The 22,915-nt window shown below is 40.8% G+C and overlaps 1 protein-coding gene across 2 annotated transcripts; it reads left to right on the forward strand.

Annotated features, from left to right (window-relative positions):
- Positions 1-505: 505 nt before the first annotated feature.
- LOC123993537 (cullin-4B-like) lies at positions 506-22,637 on the forward strand. 2 transcript variants are annotated; one of them, XM_046295794.1, is made up of 21 exons: positions 506-647; positions 1,071-1,493; positions 2,131-2,246; positions 2,903-3,006; positions 3,300-3,369; positions 3,462-3,535; positions 3,652-3,814; positions 8,682-8,771; positions 9,257-9,339; positions 9,556-9,623; positions 9,850-9,968; positions 10,132-10,324; positions 10,563-10,667; positions 10,898-11,008; positions 16,332-16,417; positions 16,638-16,736; positions 16,935-17,048; positions 17,129-17,234; positions 17,438-17,610; positions 19,672-19,824; positions 21,379-22,637. In XM_046295794.1, the coding sequence occupies exons 1-21, from the start codon at positions 629-631 to the stop codon at positions 21,472-21,474; spliced, it is 2,565 nt and encodes an 854-aa protein (XP_046151750.1). In that variant the 5' UTR covers positions 506-628; the 3' UTR covers positions 21,475-22,637. The 2 variants fall into 2 exon arrangements, with proteins under 2 accessions (XP_046151750.1, XP_046151749.1); XM_046295793.1 differs by lacking the exon at positions 506-647 and having other exon boundaries at positions 684-1,493.
- The last annotated feature ends 278 nt before the right edge of the window (positions 22,638-22,915 follow it).

Below are 22,915 nucleotides of genomic sequence, written 5' to 3' on the forward strand. Positions count from 1 at the left end.
TCCTTTCTATACGTTGAAAATACGTTGTAAACCATAACTTTTGACAGTAAACCAAAAAACTTTAGATATGAAAACATAGTTCGGTTACTTGGGTACATTAAAGCACACTATTAGACCATGTCAGAAGATTTTACTACATGTAGCAGGCAGGTAGCCTAGTGGTTGGCGCGTTAGACTAGTAACCGAAAGGTTGCAAGATCGAATCCCCGAGCTGACAAGGTAAAAATGTCGTTCTGCCTCTGAACAAGGCTAGGAACTCACTGTTCCTAGGCCGTAACTGAAAATAAGAATTTGCCTCATAAAATGGAAATACATTTACACTGGCGCCATCTTGCGGTACATGACAGTTGTACAGCTAAATAAAGCTTGCTAAGTAGCATAGCCGCTTTTGCAGGTCGTCATTAGTTACTACAGACACAAAGTCCTAAACCCCGCCCATTTCTACAATTTATCTTCTGAAATGTATTATTTTAAACCTAACCATAACCCCACTGCTAACCTTATGCCTAACTCTAACCTTAAATTAAGATTAAAAGCTTACATTTTATTTTTTTATTTTATGGCTGTGTTAACTAGTGGAAACCACTTTTGCAGCAGTAACATGTGGGTAAAGCACTTCCGGTAGGTCATGGAATCGCTTGTAGAAGGTACGTTTTGATATTGAACTTCCCAGGTGTTATGGCAATTTAACACTTGATACATTACATATTTCGGCTAGAAATAAGTCTCTATTGGATGCCGACAAAACTAACTACAGCTCCACAACGTGGATATTAAAGAGAGGCCAAGCAATAGGAAGCAGTAATCAACCATCTTTCTTCTGCTAGCAGAAATAACAAGAACAGTGAGAGGGTCCAAGTCATTGAGCTGGTCCAAATGGGGCTGTAGTTTGCAATGTATTGTCTCTTTCTTAGCTAGATACTTGTAAAAGACCGGACGACTCGGTTGGAATATAGCAAGATAAACCTTGGAATCGCGACTTGTTAACCCACGGCACATCTGGAGATTTATGATTAGTAGACTGGCTATAGCTATTAGAATTTGTATTCATTTTTTCATGTTTCCAATAGGTTTACCTTCCCCTAATCCCCCACCGCCAACCCAAGAGGCTAGACCAGCAGCTTCAGATGTAAATAACGACAGCAGTATCACGTCTTCGAAGAAGAGGAAAATAAACAGTTCTGAGAGGGAAGACATTGATTCAATCTCTTCATCTCCTAAAACCACAAATTATTCATCTTCCTCCTGCTCCTCCACTTCGCAACACATTCAGAAGAAGTTGAGGTTCGAAGATTCAGTAGATTTCATTGGACTGGATGTGAAAATGGCCGAGGAATCGTCTGCATCGTGTTCTTCTAACAAGATGAAAACAGTTTTTTTGGCTGGGGGTGTTGGGCACCATGCAAACGGGCTGACGAAAACGGCAGGCTCCACTACCTTCTCCAACAGCAAACCTGGCGCTGCAAAGAAACTAGTCATCAAGAACTTCAAAGGTAGTGTGATATTCAAAACATTCTAGTGATGGATGGATGCAAGGAATTGCTGGCTGTAATCCCATTTGTCCCTTATAGTGAACGTTTCTTTTAAAATTGTGTTAATTACTTGGCCTTGCCTACAAAATGTGCTTTAGTCTGGCTAATCTATGCAATTTTACTGTTGAATATGTGTCATTGTAAAATAGGTGATTCGAGCCCTGAATGCTGACAGCCATGGTATATCAAACCGTATACCACGGATATGACAAAACATTTATTTGTACTGCTCTAATTACACCGGTAACCACTTTCTAATCGCAATAAGGCACCTCGGGGGTTTGTGGTATATGGCCAATATACCACGGCTAAGGGCAGTATCCAGGCGCGTTGCGCTTAAGAACAGCACTTAGCCAGTGGCCATATGCCACACCCCCTCGGGCATTATTGCTTAGTTATAAAATGCACAATGGTACACTACTATTTAAATGCCTGACATGATGCAGCTCATTTGTCTGAATATTTTTTTTTTAGATGTTAGACTGATTATGTGTAAAAATAATAATAATAATAAACACTCACAAAAAAAAATGGTACAGATAAACGAATGACACACCAGAGAATTACTGCTTCCCTGTCTCTTTCATTTTCTTCACAGAAAAGCCCAAATTACCAGAGAACTACACACACGAGACCTGGCAAAAGCTAAAGGAGGCGGTCGAGGCCATTCAGAACAGCATTTCAATCAAGTACAATCTTGAGGAGCTCTACCAGGTACCTCAAAATGCTGCACATGCCTCATTTCCCTTCAGAACAGCCCTGGGTCATGTTCACAGCATATTTTATTTGTCACATGCTTTGTAGACTAACAGTGCAATGCTTACTTACGGGTTGTTTTTCAACAATGCAGAGTTAAAGATAATAAATAGAAATAGTGACACAGAATAAATACACAGTGACTAACAAATAACAATGACGAGTAAAAATAACGTGGAATTTGGCACCAAACCTGGACTTGTCCAATAAGAAGTGCTTGTTTTCATTGACCAATGCAAAATGTTTTATGCTCCCTGCCCTAATGAACACTACTCTGTGGTTATTATGATGATTGGCCACAGATGGGAAGCCCTCCTCCCCGGTGACCTTGACTTCTTATTCAAACCTATGATTTCGCAGTCAGTAAGCTAAACACAGTCTTAACAAACAAGCTATTTTTTTTCTTCATGTCTCTAGGCCAGTATCTTGCGAAAGAGCTTGACAATAATGTGTGTGATATGTCTGCACTGTTTAATAGCTGTGTTGAGTTATGGGATGTTTAGATTACTTGGTGGCGGTGTCTTCTGTAGGATATTACATGCATAGATAATCAGTGTTTTAGCCCTGAAATGTAATAAACTCTTAAGCACTCTCCTTTCTGTTTGTTGTTTTAGGCTGTGGAGAACCTCTGCTCCCATAAGATATCAGCCAAGCTCTACAAACAACTACAGGTTGTGTGTGAAGACCACATCAAGGCACAAATCGATCAATTCAGAGAATATCTTTTTCTGTGTGTGTAAATAGATGGTACTAGAAAGATGGTTCAATATATGTTTAGACACTGCTCAATCCTTGATCACTCAATGTAGGCTTTCATAAGTCTAATTATTTTGTTCAAGTATTTACTAGGGGATAGCTTTTGTCATTTGAACTACAGAAACTGAAATCATGTTCTTTATAAAGGTTGATATGGAATGCATGTCCTTTTAATTGCGTGTACTGAAAGGACACTGCTGCTGCTTTGTGTTGTTATGCATATGAAACCTGCTACATCCTTGACTCAGTGCTCACGGATGCACTGGACAGTACACTCTTCCTGAAGAAAATAGACAAGTGTTGGCAAGATCACTGCAGACAAATGGTATGTCTAGGACTCTGTCCTTGATTAGGATGTCATTTGATTCAATCTCATTCAAATCATTTCCTATAAAGGATTTCTTTCCTCTTTTACAGATCATGATTAGAAGTATATTTTTGTTCTTGGACCGCACCTATGTTTTACAAAATTCAATGCTCCCGTCAGTCTGGTGAGTTTCTCTCCCTCAAATCAAAATTTTGTAGAAAACATTGTTCAATTTCTAACTGTGTTCTGTCAATAGTAATTGGCTTTGCTTCATATTAATATCACCCCTCTTCCCTTCAGGGACATGGGCCTGGAGTTGTTTAGGTTTTACATTATCAGCGACATGAAGGTCCAGAGCAAGACCATCGACGGAATCCTGCTGCTCATCGAGAGGGAGCGCAGCGGCGAGACCGTCGACCGTAGCCTGCTGCGGAGCCTATTGAGCATGCTTTCTGACCTGCAGGTATGGCTACGCCCCTTCACACAGGGCATGGGAAAGCCTACTCAGTGGATTTCTTGTCCTATTCGCCCGGTTAATCAACCCTTAGCCCCTACCCCAGTGGTTCCCAAACAAGGGGTTGTGACCCCATATGGGGTCATCTGATGAAAATAGGGTCACAGGAGAATTTCCAAAATCCTGAAGGAAAAAAATATATACCAAAAATTTAAACACAACAATTTCAATAATTTTATTTACAGTTCATATAAGGAAATCATTCAATTTAAATAAATAAATTAGGCCCTAATCAATGGATTTTACATGACTGGGCAGGGGCGCAGCCTTGGGTGGGCCTGGTAGGGTAGAGGTCCACCCACTTGGGAGCCAGGATTAGTTTTTCCACACACAAACACTTTATCACAGACATAAATACTCCTCAGGTTCATCACCTGTCTGCGTGGCTGGTCTCAGACGATCCCGCAGGTGAAGAAGCCATACATGGAGGTCTAGGGCTGGTATGGCTACACGTGGTCTGGGGTCGTGAGGCCGGTTGGACATACTGACAAATTCTCTAAAACGATGTTGGAGACAGCTTGTGGGAAAAAAAATAACATTAAATTGTCTGGAAACAGCTCTGGTGGACATTCCTGCAGTCAGCATGCCAATTGCACACTCCCTCAACTTGAGATTTCTTTGGCATTGTGTTGTGACCTGCCCATTTGAGTGGCCTTTTATTGTCCCCCGCACAAGGTGCACCTGTGTAATGACCATGCTGATGTAAACAAATATTTTAGAGAAGTAAGCCTTTAGTGTGTATGGAACATTTTGGGTATCTTTTATTTCAGCTCATGAAACACTTGAATCATTCCCATGGTGAAAGGCTAGGACCGCGACGCACACTATTGCAGAGACTTTTATATTTTCGGCGGCAGTTGATATGGTGATAAAAATGTGTGGGGAGGCACAGAAACTCTTATCATTACCTATGTCGGATAACTGGTAAACAAATAATTTATGCTATTGCTGGCAATCAAGAGGAAAGTCTGACTGACTCAAGCTCCCCAGCTTAAGCTTTCCAAATGGGCGTGAGGGCCAAGATGCCCATGCGTTGACTTTTGTCGGGGATGCTATTCATGAGGACATATTGTTCTGTCCCACAATTCCTGAGCATGAAACAGCATAGCGGATGTTGGGATCGAATGGTGGGCTTTTGCACAGATGGGGCTCCATCTACAGTATGGCGGGCAGGCCTCTGCACTCTAGTTATGAATGTGTTTTCCTCTGCCATATGGACACATTGTATGATACACCGAAAAAAAAGCTGAGCTGAGCACAGAACTCTGAGATACTGTATATGGCAGCAGGTAACTTTGATTGTAAACTACATCAAACCACATCCACTGTAGGCACACGTGTTCACAAAACTGTGGAAATATGGGATCAGAGCATGACAATGTTCTATTTCACACTGAGGTTTGGTGGTTATAAAGGGGGAGTATTGGAAATATTTTTCTCATTGGAAGAGCAGTTTGGTGCCTATTTCCCAATCCATTTGACTGTGATCCTAGCTCAGTTGACATGCCGGTAAGTGAAATCGAACAGTTGATCGAGCTGTCATGTGCTCGAATGCAGCAGACAACGCATTCACGGGTCACTACAGAGGGGTTTTGGTTCCTGACTCAAAAGGAATGCCCTGCCGTCTCCCTTTGAGAATTAATGTCTCGTTCAAAACAACTCGGACATCTCTGACTTCAGTGCATTCAAGACAACTGGGAACTCGGAAAGAAATGAGCTCCGACTGGGAAAAATCATTTTGAATGGTCATCCAACTCAGAATTCCTAGTTGGGAACTCAGGCCTCTTTTTATAGACTTTCCGACCTAGATGATCACTAACGTAATGATTTGACCTCATATTTTTCAGTTCCCAGTTGTCTTGAAAGCACCGTAAAACTCATGGTAGGCTACCTTCCACCAGCTCATATCTGTATGAAGCTGGATTCGGTGCTCTCAACTGCATTAAAAAAACAAATATCGACCCAGGTTGGATGTGACAGCAGAGATGAGGTGCGCCCTGTCGACCATGCCCCCTGACTGAAAAATTCCGACGCGACATGCATCAAGCACATCCATCTCATTAGTGGTGGTGAGATAAGAGAGATTATGTCTGAATAATTTGCAAATGACTGTCATAGCCCCACATTAAAAGTATGTGATGGTGAGTTGAAGACAATCAGATTTACTGTTAGAATGGTTTTACGTTGACTGACAAAGCCCCATATAAAATAAAAAGTAAACATTGGCTGTTTATTACATTGTTTTCACATGGTTTGGGTCGTGAGAATTTTCAGATATCAAAATGGGGTCCTGGGCCTAAAACATTTGGGAACCCCTGCCCTACTCCCTAAGCATTTGTTTAGATCAGAAAGGATTGGACAGGTATATGAAAGCTGTTTCTTGTAGCTATCCATTTCTTCCAGATGTGCAGGGTGGATAGGGGTTGATCCTGCACTATGGTATTCCTTTGATATTGCCAACCACTTCAACTTTTTTGGTGATGATTAGCACACTTGCATGCAAACAAGAAATTCTGAGCCTTCATATTCATGCATAATGGACCACATAATGAAAGAAAATCACTATAGTTTTGAGTTCCACAAAGTGGGTGTGGATGAGAATTTTAAAAAATAGGCTGTTATTGAAAATAAGAATTTGTTCTTAACTGAACTTGCCTAGTTAAATAAAGGTTGTTCTTTTTTTTAAATGAAGGGAGGGAGGCTATTCTTGCTACCCAAGAATAGCAGAGCACTCTTTACATTTACATTTAAGTCATTTAGCAGACGCTCTTATCCAGAGCGACTTACAAATTGGTGCATTCACCTTATGACATCCAGTGGAACAGTCACTTTACAATAGTGCATCTAAATCTTAAGGGGGGGGGGTGAGAGGGATTACTTTACTTATCCTATCCTAGGTATTCCTTAAACTCTTTAATGGTTCAAACAGCCAACCAAAAGCGCTTAGCAAAAAAATACAAAGTTATTTTACAGAAAACAAATGAACAACTTTCAGCATGCTCGGCACTGACACAAATGACTAATGATTGGCTGAAAGACATGTATAGGAAGAATGTGGGAGCTGTTTTGTTAGACTTCAGTTCAGCTTTTGATGTTATTGATCATAATCTATTGTTGAAAAAAAAGGTTGGTGTTATGGATTTGCATCCTCTGCCTTTTATTATGGATTGAGAGTTACCTATCTAATAGAACAAAGAATTTTTGTTAATGGAAGCCTCTAATGCAATTTCAATTGAGTGTGGTGTACCGCAGGGTAGCCGGCTAGGGCTGTTATTGTTTTCTGTTTTTACAACTAACCTTCCACTGACCTGGAATAAAGCCTGTGTGTCTATGTATGCTGACGACTCAACACTATGCGCATCGGCTGCAACCGTAAAATAAATGAGACACTTAACATAGAGCTCCAGTCAGTTTTAGAATAGGTAACTGGCAATAAGATGGTGCTAAATATCTCAAAAACTAAAAGCATAATTTTTGGGACAAATCACTCGCTCAACGCTAAATCTCGTTTAGATCTATTATTGAATAATGTGGCTATTGAGCAAGTTGAGGAGACTAACCTGCTGGGTGTAACCCTAGATGGCAAGCTTTAATGGTCAAAACATACTTAATGGTTGCTAAAATGGGAAAGGTTTGTCCATGATTTCTGCCTTCTTGACATCCGTGTCGACCAGACTGGAACTGCCCAGCTGTGTGGTCATGTAAGGCAAAGAAAGACATAGGACAATTGCAGTTGGTCCAGAACAAAGCAGAATGTATCGCACTTAGATGTACACAGACGGAAAGTGTCAGTAACATGCACGTCAGTCCCTCCTGGCTCAAAGTTAAGGAAAGATTGACTGCATCACTATTGGTCTTTGTGAGAGGTATTGATGTGTTGAAGGTACCGAACTGTCTGTTCAAGCAGTTGGCACACAGTTCGGACAGGCATCGGTACAACACAAAACATGTAACCAGAGGTCTCTTCACAGTCCCAAGTTCCAGAACAGAGGCTGGGAAATGCACAGTATTAAATAGAGCCATGATTACATGGAACTCTGACAGCCCAGGTAACTCAAGCTAGCAAAATAACCAGTTTTTAAAAAACGGATAAAAGAACACGTTATTGCACAAAGGGGACTGTGAAGAGACACGGCCATGCAATTCTGACTGATGTATTAGACCTACACAACCGGTTAAACGTTTTAGAACACCTATGCATTCAAGGGTTTTTCTTTTCTTTTTTACTCTTTTCTACAGTGGTGAAGACATTGAAACTATGAAATAACACATGGAATCATGTAGTAACCAAAAAAGTGTTAAACAAATCCAAATATATTTGAGATTCTTCAAATAGCCACCCTTTGCCTTGATGACAGCTCTTCCATTCCTATTTTGGTTACTACATGATTCCGTATGTGTTATTTCATAGTCTTGATGTCTTCACTATTATTCTACAATGTAGAAAATAGTAAACATAAAGAACCCATGAATGAGTAGGTGTTCTAAAACTTTTGACCGGTAGGTTATGTACTCATTTGTAGGCTGTGTGTGATATAAATGTATGCAGTTCAATCCTTGACTAATAATGTTCTGTATTATGTCATGTTTCATGTGGACCCCAGGAAGAGTAGCTGATGCTTTTGCAGCAGCTAATGTGGATCCTAATAAATACAGAATCTCCAACTCTGCTGTGTCTAAGACATCATGGGGTGTTTGTCAGCTGTGTTATTAGCGATCAACAACACCCGCGTCGGGATTTGAGTTGATGCACTATCACCTCCCCCACTTAAGAAATGGCTTTAATGACACCAAATGTTCTCCCTCCTCCTGACAGATTTATCAGGACTCCTTTGAACAGCGCTTTTTGGAGGAGACTAATCGTCTGTATGCCGCTGAAGGACAGAGGCTAATGCAGGAGAGAGAGGTGATTTATCCCCCTGGGCAGTGCAACACCACTGACTGTCTACTCCAGACCTCAGAGCCCTATGTCATCATAAATTAGAATATTTTGAGTCTGACTGGAGGCCACATTTTGATAGCCTGGTTCCAGATCTGTTTGTGCTGTATAGCCAAACATGACATTGTACTGCCAAAACTTGACAATGATCATAGAAATTGGCACGGTCTGTTCTTGCTCTTTTGCCAACTCCAGTGATCGTCATGTTTGACAGTAAAATGTATTGTTTGGCTATACAGCACAAACCGATCTGGGACATGGCTAGCATTTAGAGTCTTGAGTCATCTTACAGTTATTTCTGGTAAAGAAAATATGTGATATGTGGAGTGGTTTTACATGGCACTAGACATTTGTCTGACCCTGTAAGGATAGGTTGCTTTTGACTTCGAATCCCAAATGATTTAGCAGCTACTTGATGGTTTAATCTGATCACTTCTTGAATATCTCGTCAGGTCCCAGATTATCTTCATCACGTCAACAAACGCTTAGAGGAGGAAGCAGACAGAGTCATCACGTATCTAGACCAGAGCACACAGTGAGTATTCTTTGTTAGAATACAAGTGTTTCGTCTTCCAAGAGTCCATCAGTATTGGTGTCATCTGTTTTCAGTTCCACATTTGACGTAATGAATTTTTGATTTGCTGCTGCCTTGGCACCGGTCTCAACGGGGTCTACCTGACTAAATATAAAGGATGAAAAAAAGAGAGATTTGACTCCTCATTTCCTCCCACTCCCGCATTCTTTTTTTCAGAAAACCTCTCATTGCCACTGTGGAAAAGCAACTACTGGGTGAACATCTCACTGCAACACTGCAGAAAGGTATATATCAGAGACTACAGACTTACCACACTGGGGAATTTGTTTGTTTACAATGGATGACATTTTAACAGAGTAAAAAAAAATAACGATGCTATTGTCATCACTTATCACATAATGAGAACATCAAATGTAAAAATAAAAAAAGATATGGACTGTTTTTTGTTTAGTTACATGAACTAAATTGTCACTAAATACCTTAAACTAAACTACTATTTTCCATCTCCAGGCTTGAATCACCTGCTAGATGAGAACAGAATCCAGGACTTGTGTCTTCTCTATCAGCTCTTCAGTCGGGTGAGAGGGGGTGTGCTAGTCCTCCTACAACACTGGATCGAGTACATCAAGGTATGCTTGAAAACAAAGTCAGAATCTGTAATTTACTCTAATTCACTTTTTGAAGGTGTGGGGATACTTCCTTCCAAGTACAAAACAGCTGGAGATTTGGATCATTCATTTGTATAGTATATAACCTAAAGCAACCCTTGACACCTCTACCAACATCACACAGGCCTTTGGAAGTACGATGGTCATTAACCCTGAGAAGGACAAGACCATGGTACAGGAGCTGCTGGACTTCAAGGACAAGGTGGACCACATCATCCACGTCTGTTTCATGAAGAATGAGAAGTTTGTCAATGCCATGAAGGAAGCCTTCGAGACCTTCATCAACAAGAGGACAAACAAACCTGCTGAGCTCATTGGTTGGTATCTCATGATGATCGCTATGGGAAACATGATAACGATAGCACTACAACGAGTGAACTGACTGAAAGAGAACTCATCTTTTCAAATTGTCTTCTTTCATAGACGTTTGTGTGCATTATGCTCCCATCAGTTTAAAGCTTCAGAATAAAGCTATTAAGCAAAAATTCTATTCCATTTTTTTTACTAGTAAACTACAAAAATGTAAATAAAACAACACATGGTTGTATTTTGTAGCAAAACACGTGGATTGGAAGCTGAGGGCGGGGAACAAGGAGGCCACGGACGAGGAGCTGGAGAAGATGTTGGACAAGATCATGATCATCTTCCGATTCATTTATGGTAATGTGGTCCCAACATATTCATTTATGGTCATGTGGTCCCAACATATTCATTTATGGTCATGTGGTCCCAACATATTCATTTATGGTCATGTGGTCCCAACATATTTCGCCAAACCATCATCTACTTCCAGGTCCTTTTAACTTTCCTCTTTGACAGGTCTCTTAGAAGCCTGTTGAAGTCTGTCCTTGTACTTTAACTTCATCCTCACCTTTTGAATTCTTGAATAGGAAAAGACGTTTTTGAGGCCTTCTACAAGAAAGATCTGGCCAAGAGGTTGCTGGTGGGAAAGAGTGCCTCCGTGGATGCCGAGAAGTCCATGCTGTCGAAACTGAAACATGGTCAGTGGGTCCCCAGCAGACATGGGTTCAAATAGTATACATTTTCCATCAAATGGCTGTGCTTGATTGACTGAGGCAGTGGAAAGGTGCTCAACCTACCCCACCCATCTGACACTTCAGGCAAGCTCAATCAAACGCTCAAAATAATTTTAAATATTTCAAATAGTATTTTAGAACAATTCCACACACAATCCCCCACCACTCTCTACATCAGAATCCACCACTAGGACTGGGAATGATATCACAATACTTAGGTGCCGATACGATATGTATTGCAATTCTCACGATTCTACATGTATTGCGATTTGATGTTCCAAACATATTGCTCACTATATGGGTTCTATCTTCGGCTGGCGGTACGGCGGCGGTAGTGCCAAACACACGTTAGTTTGCAATTTCAGCGTGTAAAACCTGATGCTCTGGTGTTTTCCACCCCATGCAACAGGTTCAATTTACTTGCTGCAGAGAGACATGAGAGAGAATGAGAAGATTATTTTTGATCAGTCATATAAATATAAGTCCTGGAAACATGTTGGCTCACTATTTAAAAACTATATACAGTACCAGTCAAAGGTTTGGACACACCTACTCATTCAAGGGTTTATCTTTATTTTTTACTATTTATTACATTGTAGTAAAGACATCAAATCTATGAAATAACACATGGAATCATGTAGTAACCAAAAAAGTGTTAAACGAAACAAAATATATTTTATATTTGAGATTCTTCAAATAGCCACCCTTTGCCTTGATGACAGCTTTGCACACTCTTGGCATTCTCTCAACCAGCTTCACCTGGAATGCTTTTCCAACAGTCTTGAAGGAGTTCCCACATGCTGAGCACCTGTTGGCTGCTTTTCCTTCTCTCTGCGGTCCATCTCATCCCAAACCATCTCAATTGTTTTGATGTCGGGTGATTGTGGAGGCCAGGTCATCTGATGCAGCACTCCATCACTCTCCTTCTTGGTCAAATAGCCCTTACACAGCCTGGAGGTGTGTTGGGTCATTGTCCTGTTGAAAAACAATTGATAGTCCCACTAAGCGCAAACCAGATGGGATGGAGTATCACTGCAGAATGCTGTGGTAGCCATTCTGGTTAAGTGTGCCTTGAATTCTAAATATATCAGACAGTGTCACCAACAAACACCATCACACCTCCATGCTTCACAGTGGGAACCACACATGCGGAGATCATCCGTTTACCTACTCTGCATCTCACAAAGACACGGCGGTTGGAACCAAAATTCTCAAATTTGGACTAATCAGACCAAAGGACGGATTTCCACCGTTCCAAGCAAGTCTCTTCTTCTTATTGGTGTCTTTTAGTAGTGGCTTTTTTGCAGCAATTCGACCATGAAGGCCTGATTCACGCAGTCTCCTCTGAACAGTTTATGTTGAGATGTGTCTATTACTTGAAATCTGTGAAGCATTTATTTGGGCTGCAGTTTCTGAGGCTGGTAACTCTAATGAACTTATCCTCTGCAGCAGAGGTAACTCCGGGTCTTTTGTTTCCTGTGGTGGTCCTCATGAGAGCCAGTTTCATCATAGCGGTTGATGGTTTTTGCGACTGCACTGGAAGAAACTTTCAATGTTCTTGACATTTTCCAGATTGACTGACCTTCATGTCTTCAAGTAATGATGGGACTGTCGTTCTTTGCTTATTTGAGCTGTTCTTGCCATAATATGGATTTAGTCTTTTACCAAATAGGGTTATATTTTGTATACCCCCCTACCTTGTCACAACACAACTGATTGGCTCAAACATGTTAAGGAAAGAAATTCCACAAATGAACTTTTCACAAGGCACACCTATTAATTGAAATGCATTCCATGTGACTACCTCATGAAGCTGGTTGAGCGAATGCCAAGAGTGTGCAAAGCTGCCATCAAGGCAAAGGGTGGCTACTTTGAAGACTCTCAAATATAAAATAGATTTAACACTTTTTTTTGCTAACTACATGATTCTATGTGTTATTTTACAGTTTTGATGTCTTCACTATTCTACAATGTAGAAAATAGTACAAATAAAGAAAAACCCTTGAACGAGTAGGTGTGTTCAAACTTTTGACATGTATGTGTGTGCGTGCACTTACAAAGTAATCAGACCCCTTCGGTTTTAACACTTTTTGTTACTTTACCCCTACCTGTATGTACAAATTACCTTGACTAACCTGTACCCCCCACATTGACTCGGTACCGGTACACCCTGTATATAGCCTCATTATTGTTATTTTATTGTAACATCATTTTTAAAATATTTTTTTTAAACTTTAATTTATTCAGTAAATATTTTAACTAATATATTCTTAACTGCTTTGTTGGTTAAGGGCTTGGAAGTAAGCATTTTATGGTATTCAGCGCATGTGACAAATACAGTTTGATTATTCTAAAATGTATTTGGACTAAGTCGAAAACAGGTTATTTTTTCCACTTATAAAAACAGAAATACCTTATTTACATAAGAATTCAGACCCTTTGCTATGAGGTTTAAAATTGAGCTCCTGAGCATCCTGTTTCCATTCATCCTTGATGTTTGGAAAGGCACACACCTGTCTATATGAGGTGCCACAGTTAACAGTGCATGTCAGAGCCAAAACCAAGCCAAGAGGTTGAAGGAATTGTCCGTAGAGCTCCGAGACAGTGTCTCGGCACAGATCTGGGGAAGGGTACCAAAACATTTCTGCAGTATTGAAAGTCGCCAAGAACACAGTCTTAAATGGAAGAAGTTTGGAACCACCAAGACTCTTAGAGCTGGCCGTCCGGCCAAACTGAGCAATCGGGGGAGAAGGGCCTTGGTCAGGGAGGTGACCAAGAACCCGATTGTCACTCTGACAGAGCTCCACAGATGACCTCTGGAAATAGAAGAACCTTCCAGAAGGACAACCTTCTCTGCAGCACCAATCAGGCCTTTATGGTGGAGTGGCCAGATGGAAGCCACTCCTCAGTAAAAAAGGCACATGACAGCCCGCTTGGAGTTGGCCAAAAGGCACCGAAAGGCCTCTCAAACCATGAGAAACAAGATTCTCTGGTCTGATGAAACCAAGATTGAACACTTTGGCCTGAATGCCAAGCATTGCGTCTAGAGGAAACCAGGCACCAGTCATCACCTGGCCAGTACCATCCCTACGGTGAAGCATGGTGGTGGCAGCATCATGCTGAGGGGATGTTTTTCAGCGGCAGAGACTGGCAGACTAGTCAGGATCGAGGCAAAGATGAATGGAGCAAAGTACAGAGAGATCCTTGATGAAAACCTGCTCCAGAGCTCTCAGGACTTCCGACTGGGGTGAAGGTTCACCTTCCAACAGGACAATAACCCTAAGCACACAGCCAAGACAACGCAGGAGTGGCAAGTCTTTAAATGTCCTTGAGTGGCCCAGCCAGAGCCCTGACTTGAACCCAATCGAACATCTCTGGAGACCTGAAAATAGCTGTGCAATGATGTTCCCCATCCATTTTGACCAGCGCTTGAGAGGATCTGCAGAGAAGAATGGTAGAAACTCCCCAAATACAGGTGTGCCAAGCTTGTAGCGGCATACCCAATAAGAATTGAGGCTGTAATCGCTGCCAAAGGTGCTTCAACAAAGTAAAGGATCTGAATACTTACAGTTGAAGTCAGAAGTTTACATATACAAAACTCCTGACATTTAATCCCAGTAAAAATTCCCTGTCTTAGGTCAGTTAGGATCACCACTTTATTTTAAGAATGTGAAACGTCAGAATAATAGTAGAGAATTATTTATTTCAGCTTTAATTTCTTTCATCACATTCCCAGTGGGTCAGAAGTTTACATACACTCAATTAGTGTTTGGTAGCATTACCTTTAAATTGTTTCACTTGGGTCAAACGTTTCGGGTGGCCTTCCACAAGCTTCCCACAATAATAAATTGGTTGAATTTTGGCCCATTCCTCCGGACAGAGCTGGTGGAACTGAGTCAGGTTTGTAGAACTCCTTACTCGCGCACACTTTTTTAGTTCTGGCCTAAAATGTTCTATGGAATTGAGGTCAGGGCTTTGTGATGGCCAATCCAATACCTGGACTTTGTTGTCCTTAAGCCATTTTGCCACAACTTTGGAAGTATATCTGGGGTCATTGTCCATTTGGAAGAATTTTGTGAAGTGTACCATTCCCTCCTGCAGCAAAGTACCCCCACAACATGATGCTGCCACCCCCGTGCTTCATGGTTGCGATGGTGCGGCCTTTCAGGTTATGTCGATATAGGACTTGTTTGACTGTGGATATAGATACTTTTGTACCTGTTTCCTCCATCTTCACAAGGTCCTTTGCTGATGTTCTGGGATTGATTTGCACTTTTCGCACCAAATTACGTTTGTCTCTAGGAAACAGAACGTGTCTTCTTCCTGAGTAGTATGACGGCTGCGTGGTCCCATGGTGTTTATACTTGCGTACTATTATTTGTACAGATAAACGTGGTACCTTCAGGCGTTTGGAAATTGCTCCCAAGGATGAACCAGACTTGGAGGTCTACAAATAAATTATTCTGAGGTTTTGGCTAATTTCTTTTGATTTTCCCATGATATCAAGCAAAGAGGCACTGAGTTTTGAAGGTAGGCCTTGAAATACATCCACAGGTACACCTCCAATTGACTCAAATTATGTCAATTAGCCTATCAGAAGCTTCGAAAGCCATGACCTAATTTTCTGGAATTTTCCAAGCTGTTTAAAGGCACAGTCAACTTAGTGTATGTAAACTTCTGACCCACTGGAATTGTGATACAGTGAATTATAAGTGAAATAATCTGTAAACTATTTTTGGAAAAATTACTTGTGTCATGCACAAAGTAGATGTCCTAACCGACTTGCCAAAACTATAGTTCGTTAACAAGAAATTTGTGGGGTGGTTGAAAAACGAGTTTTAATGACTTCAACGTAAGTTTATGTAAACTTCTGACTTCAACTGTATGCAAATGTAATATCAGTTTTTTTTATTTATACATTTGCCACGATTTCAAAAACCTGTTTTTGCTTTGTCATTATGGGCTAGTGTGTGTAGATTGATGGAGGGGGGAAACAATTTCAATACATTTTAGAATAAGACTAACGTAACAAAATGTGGAAAATGTCAAGGTAGGTGTATGTGATTAATATATATCAGTATATGCTGTATATATGTGTTTATGTATTATTTTGACTCAAAAGTATTTTTGTAATAAAGTATCAATATAATATTGCAGTATGTAACTATATCAATCCCCCCATCACTAGCTACTACTATTAACTGTACACATAGAACTTTGACTAACAACTATGAAGCATGTGACACTGAATGAGACTAGGGACTCGTAACCTTGGTCCTTTCTTTAGAATGTGGAGCGGCATTCACCAGCAAGCTGGAAGGCATGTTCAAGGACATGGAGCTTTCCAAGGACATCATGGTGCAGTTCAAACAGGTACACATGCTTTTGTCCTTCTCTGTTTTAGGACAACAGTATCAAAGACGTTATGCAGTCAGCTGTCCTTATGTTAAAAAAAATATTAGAATAATAATTGTCTTTGCAACTTGTTGTTGTGGCAATATTTTCACAACTAACTTTAGAATTATTAGCCTAGATGTGTCTCATTAGACACCATTGATTGGTTGGTTTGTTTCTCCCTTTTCCTATTACATAGTGTCAAAACCTCCCTGGTAACATTGAGCTGACGGTGAACATCCTCACCATGGGATACTGGCCCACCTACGTCCCAATGGAGGTCCATCTGCTCCCAGAGGTTGGTGCAAATATCAAACCCTCCAGGCTCTGTTATTTTATGACCTGCTATGTAATACATTTGGTTTATGTCACACCCTGTTCCCTTTTTTTTATCGTGCAGTACTTTTGACCAGGGAACTATATAGGGAATAAGGTGCAATTTGGGACAAAACCATAGTCATTGTCTGTGATTATTTTAACACTCTTTCTTGGCCAGATGGTGCGGCTGCAGGAGATTTTCAAGACGTTTTACCTCGGCAAGCACAGTGGCAGAAAGCTACAGTGGCAGTCGACATTAGGCCATTGTGTTTTAAAAGCTGAATTTAAAGAGGTACAGTAGATAGTAATTTTTATTAATCTAGTATGTTAGGCAGAAATTCATTGTGATAACATTTCCTTTTCCACAAACAGGGCAAAAAGGAGCTTCAGGTATCCCTCTTTCAGACACTAGTGCTGCTCATGTTCAATGAAGGAGAGGAATTCACCTTAGAGGAGATCAAGATAGCTACAGGAATAGGTCTGTATGATCACAATGTACTCAGTCATGACACAAATCCTAATGGATCCAATATAGCAGTCCTCTTGAGACATTTTCAGACATGTTGCTTAAACTGTATCAATTATTATCACTATCATCTTTTCTATTTGATTGAAACACAAGCTTTTGCTCAGTCTTTTTGGTTTGAGTTTGCGTTGACCTAAAGTGAGATGTGTGTGCAGAGGATGGTGAGCTGCGGCGGACCCTGCAGTCGTTGGCGTGTGGCAAGGCGCGCGTCATCCATAAAGTCCCCAAAAGCAAAGACGTGGAGGACGGAGACAAGTTCTCGTGTAACGATGACTTCAAACACAAACTCTTCAGGATCAAGATCAATCAGATCCAGATGAAAGAAACGGTATATTCTCTTTCTTTCTCAGCAGGGCTGTAGTCATTAAGAGGAAATATTTGTCATGTTTTTATTGGACAGGTTTGTTTTAGTGCATAACGAATATGTCCCAATGCTATTTAAATGGGAATATGAGTCTCAGTCCAGTCTAGTTCTAGCACTAACGTTTCTGAACTATGCATTGCCCCTTAGAGGCAGGCGGGTGTTCAAGTCTGCTACTCTCCACTATGTTGTAATAATAATAATATGCCATTTAGCAGACTTTTTTTTCCTAAGCCACTTAGTCATGTAGGGTTGAAGTCAGAAGTTTACATACACCTGAGCAAAATACATTTAATCCCAGTAAAAATACCCCGTCTTAGGTCAGTTAAGAACACCACTTTATTTTAAGAATGTGAAATGCCAGAATAGAGAGAATTATTTATTTTCATTTTTTTTTATTTCGTCACATTCCCAGTGGGTCAAAGGTTTACATACACTCACTTATTAATTACAGCATTGCCTTTAAATTTTTTAACTTGGGTCAAACGTTCAAAGTAGCCTTCCACAAGCTTCCCACAATAAGTTGGGTGAATTTTGGCCTATTCCTCCTGACAGAGCTGGTGGAACTGAGTCAGGTTTGTAGGCCTCCTTTCTCGCACATGCTTTTTCAGTTCTGCACACACATTTTCTATAGGATTGAGGTCAGGGCTTTGTGATTGCCACTCCAATACCTTGACTTTGTTGTCCTTAAGCCATTTTGCCACAACTTTGGAAGTATGCTTGGGGTCGTTGTCCATTTGGAAGACCCATTTGTGACCAAGCTTTACCTTCCTGACTGATGTCTTGAAATGTTGCTTCAATAGTATCCACATAATTTTCCATCATGATGATATCCTCTATTTTGTGAAGTGCACCAGTCCCTCCTGCAGTAAAGCACCCCCACAACATGATGCTGCCACGCCGTGCTTCACAGTTGGGATGGTTTTCTTTGGCTTGCAAGCCTCCCCCTTTTTCCCTCCAAACATAACAATGGTCATTATGGCCAAACAGTTATATTTGTGTTTCATCAGACCAGAGGACATTTCTCCAAAAAGTACGACCTTAGTCCCCATGTGCAGTTGCAAACCGTACTCTGGCTTTTTATGGCGGTTTTGGAGCTTCTCCGTTGTTGAGCGGCCTTTCAGTTTATGTCAATATAGGACTCGTTTTACTGTGGATATAGATACTTTTGTACCTGTTTCCTCCAGCATCTTCACAAGGTCCTTTGCTGCTGTTCTGGGATTGATTTGCACTTTGTGCACCAAAGTATATTAATCTCTAGGAGACAGAACCCGTCTCCTTCCTGAGTGGAATGTCGGCTGCGTGGTCTCATGGTGTTTATACTTGCATACTATTGTTTGTACAGATGAACGTGGTACCTTCAGGCATTTGGTAATTGCGCCCAAGGAGGAACCAGACTTGTGGAGATCTACAATTTTGTTTGAGGTCTTGGCTGATTTTCTTTTGATTTTCCCACGATGTCAAGCAAAGAGGCACTGAGTTTGAAGGTAGGCCTTGAAATTCATCCACAGGTACTCCTCCCATTGACTCAAATGATGTCAATTAGCCTATCAGAAGCTTCTAAAGCCATGACATTTTCTGGAATTTTCCAAGCTGTTTAAAGGCACAGTCAACGTAGAGTATGTAAACTTCTGACCCACTGGAATTGTGATACAGTGAAATAATCTGTCTGTAAACAATTGTTGGAAAAATTACTTGTGTAATGCACAAAGCAGATATCCTAACTGACTTGCCAAAACTATAGTTTGTTAACAAGAAATTTGTGGAGTAGTTGAAAAATGTGTTTTAATGACTCCAACTTAATTAAGTGTATGTAAACTTTCGACTTCAACTGTATACATTTTACTTATAGGTGGTCCCGGGAATTGAACCCACTATCCTGGCGTTGCCAGTGCCATGCCCTACTAACTGAGCTACTTCATCAATCTCACCAATTTGATTCTATCTGTACTGTCTATATATAAATAAAAGGAAAATGGGTGGGGGGGATATTAGCCACTCATTCATTTGGTGGATTGTCCTTGGTAGGTGGAGGAGCAAGCCAGCACCACGGAACGAGTCTACCAGGACCGGCAGTATCAGATCGATGCCGCCATCGTCAGGATCATGAAGATGAGGAAGACTCTGAGCCATAACCTCTTGGTGTCGGAAGTGTACAACCAACTCAAGTTCCCTGTCAAGGTGAGTGAACGAAGAACAAACGTGTGAAACACATGACCCTGTGTGCAAGAAGACTACTCACTCTGAGGGAAGTTTTCCGAAAGGATTGTAGGGAACGTGGTACTTTATTTACACAAACTGACCTTCCAACATACATTTTGCAATTGTTACTCCGGTCCCTGTTCATAACCTGGTCTCAGAGCATTTTGTATTATTCTGTATGCAAATCTTAACAATCCATTTAGTATTCTATGTTACGTTTTGTATGGTATTTATTATTTGTGGATGTCCATCACCCATTTCTTATGGTATGTTACGAATTACAATTCAAAATATATGTTAAGAATTTGCGAAACGTATGATATTTTTGAAATATATCTATGTGGCTAAGGTTAGCTACCTCACGAAATATATCTATGTGGCTAAGGTTAGCTAGCTCACTAAATATATCTATGTGGCTAAGGTTAGCTAGCTCACTAATGTCAGCTGGGTTAGGGATAAGTTTAGGAGTTAGCATTTTTACCTTTATTTAACTAGGCAAGTCAGTAAAAAACAAATTCTTATTTTCAATGATGGCCTAGGAACAGTGGGTTAACTACCTTGTTCAGGGGCAGAACGACAGATTTTTACCTTGTCAGCTCGGGAATTCGATATTGCAACCTTTAGGTTACTAGTCCAACGCTCTAACCACTAGAGGAAAGGTTAGTTAAAACAGAAACCCAGCTTAAAACAAAAAACAGCAAGCAATGCAGATGTAGAAGCACGGTGGCTAGGAAAGACTTCCTAGAAAGGCAGGAACCTAGGAAGACACTTAGAGAGGAACCAGGTTCTGAGGGGTGGCCAGTCCTCTTCTGGCTGTGCCGGGTGAAGATAGAACATGGCCATGAAGGCCAGATTGTTCTTCAAGCTGTTCATCGATGACCAGCAGGGTCATTCAGAGGTCGAGACAGCAGGTGTGGTAGAGGGAGAGAGAATTTTTTAAAAGCAGGTCCAGGACAAGGTAGCACGTCTGGTGAACAGGTCAGGGTTCCATAGCTGTAGGCAGAACAGTTGAAACTGGAGTAGCAGCACGACCAGATGGATTGGGGAGAGCCAGGAGTCATCAGGACAGGTAGTCCTGAGGCATGGTCCTAGGGCTCAGATCCTCAGAGAGGAGAGGGAGGGAATTAGAGGGAGCATACTTAAATTCATGCAGGACACCACATAAGACAGGATTATTACACCAGATATAACAGACTGACCCTAGCCCCCTGTGGACACTGTGGCCCCGTCCGATGATGTCCCCGGAGACCCTTGCACCCCAACCAACCTCCTTTTGTTTTTGCCTTAAGTAACCATCTGTCTTGTTACCAAACAAAACATATCATACCAAATGGAGTGTCTCGGCTATATGTACAGAATAATATGAAATGCTCTGAGACCATTTTGCTGTGTGACTTGGTGGCTGAGAGAAGGTGCCTTGTTAGCTACGAGGCTTTAGGAAAACTCATGTATGATCCAAGTACATTTCCAAGCACTTCAGAGTGGACTGTAATTTTGAGATTTCCTGTTTGCTGACACTCACTTTCTCAACAGCCTGCTGACCTAAAGAAGAGAATAGAGTCTCTCATTGACAGAGATTACATGGAACGCGACAAGGAGAACCCCAACCAATACAACTATGTGGCTTAAAGAGAGTTAGACAGAGCGAGGGATGAAGAGAGGGAGATGGAGAGCAGGTGGTCCAGTCAGGCTGAAGGCATCCCTAAGCACTCTGTCCCATGGATGTCAGCGTTACCCTCTTTAACCCAGCAACCGACAACTGAATGGATACTGCTCAGCGGGATTTTATCAGGGGCCTGTTTTCCTGTGGACTGCATGCCCATTAAACAAGAATATCGTCCATTCATTTCTCAGTGCCGCTCGGTGAGAATTGGACTAGCTACCTTGGACAAAAAAAGACAAACCAATGTTTTTCAGTTTGTTCTTTTTTTACGGAGAGGGGAAAAAAGTATTTATTTTCAAACTTAGATCTCTGTCCATTGTCATTTGTTTATGGCATTCTGTCCCTTGTTTTTTAAGTCACTACTTTATTTGATTTTAATTCACTCTGTACTGTCCCATGTAAATGTTCAAACACCTAACATGGCTCTTAACATACTACACTTGGAAGAAAAGAGAAAAACAAAAGTAAAGCTTGTCTCATCAATCAATGTTGTATGTGAGACCCATGGATAAACATTCACAGTAGGATATTATTTTTCCGTGGTTGATTTCAGTGTCAAATGTGCGCACCTGCAGCCAAGTCAAACATTTCTCAGTATCTATTAGTCGCAACCTACTCCTGTTTATTAACAGCAACAACAGCAATCAATGGGACGATTGTTAAGTAGCAATATGAGGAATTGACAATATGTGCCAAAAATAGAGCACTTCTTTTGTTATATGATTTGTTAATGCTGCTAAACAAACACTTTAACTTGTACATGTTATATGCATTTAGTTTTCCATTTTACTTTAGCCCTGACTGTTTCAATGTTTTCTTTTTTTATAGACAAGACTTTACAAATGTATTAAAATTTTAGTTGCGAACTTCGACAGAGATTATGTACTATTAAAAGCACAGCCACATCAGACCCTGTTTCCCTTCATGTTCCCAAGTATGATATCTCTTATGTTCCAAGCATTATATTCTTTGTAAGTCCTCTCTGTAGGCCTTATGGAAGGCCATGTGTTTGTGGATAGATGGAGTTGTTTGATATCTCAACAGATGAAACTGTTTATTGAGAAATCATGCTTGACTGGACTTTATGCCCTGTCTGAATAAATGTTTGTTTTACTGCTTCAGATTAAAATAATTGTCAGTGTTTCTATTTTATTTTCCCCCCCTTCATATCTGTTAATTTCCATAGACATCTCAACCCCCCCCCCCCCCAATAGTAAGATAGTATTGGCATGTAGTATATAATATTGGGTTACCAACATATCAGCTGCACCTTTTTATTACAAGAAGTTATCCATATCAGAGTTTCTAAACCATCTTTGTCCGTGTTGTCATACGATGTAAATAGTCAAATGTGTTCCCTCAAAAAAGAGGGAGGAAATAGTATCTTTTGATTGGTTGTTTGGGTGA

The sequence above is a fragment of the Oncorhynchus gorbuscha genome, linkage group LG13 (assembly GCF_021184085.1).
Source record: "Oncorhynchus gorbuscha isolate QuinsamMale2020 ecotype Even-year linkage group LG13, OgorEven_v1.0, whole genome shotgun sequence".
Classification (NCBI taxonomy): Eukaryota; Metazoa; Chordata; class Actinopteri; order Salmoniformes; family Salmonidae; genus Oncorhynchus; species Oncorhynchus gorbuscha.

Bases quoted from the DNA above. Each gene is read 5' to 3' on its own strand.
- LOC123993537 (XM_046295793.1), top strand. From the start codon at position 1,010: ATGATTAGTAGACTGGCTATAGCTATTAGAATTTGTATTCATTTTTTC. The intron at 3,007-3,299 runs ATATCTTTTTCT...CTCAGTGCTCAC, and splicing joins CAAATCGATCAATTCAGAGA to GGATGCACTGGACAGTACAC. The intron at 10,668-10,897 runs GTAATGTGGTCC...ATTCTTGAATAG, and splicing joins CATCTTCCGATTCATTTATG to GAAAAGACGTTTTTGAGGCC.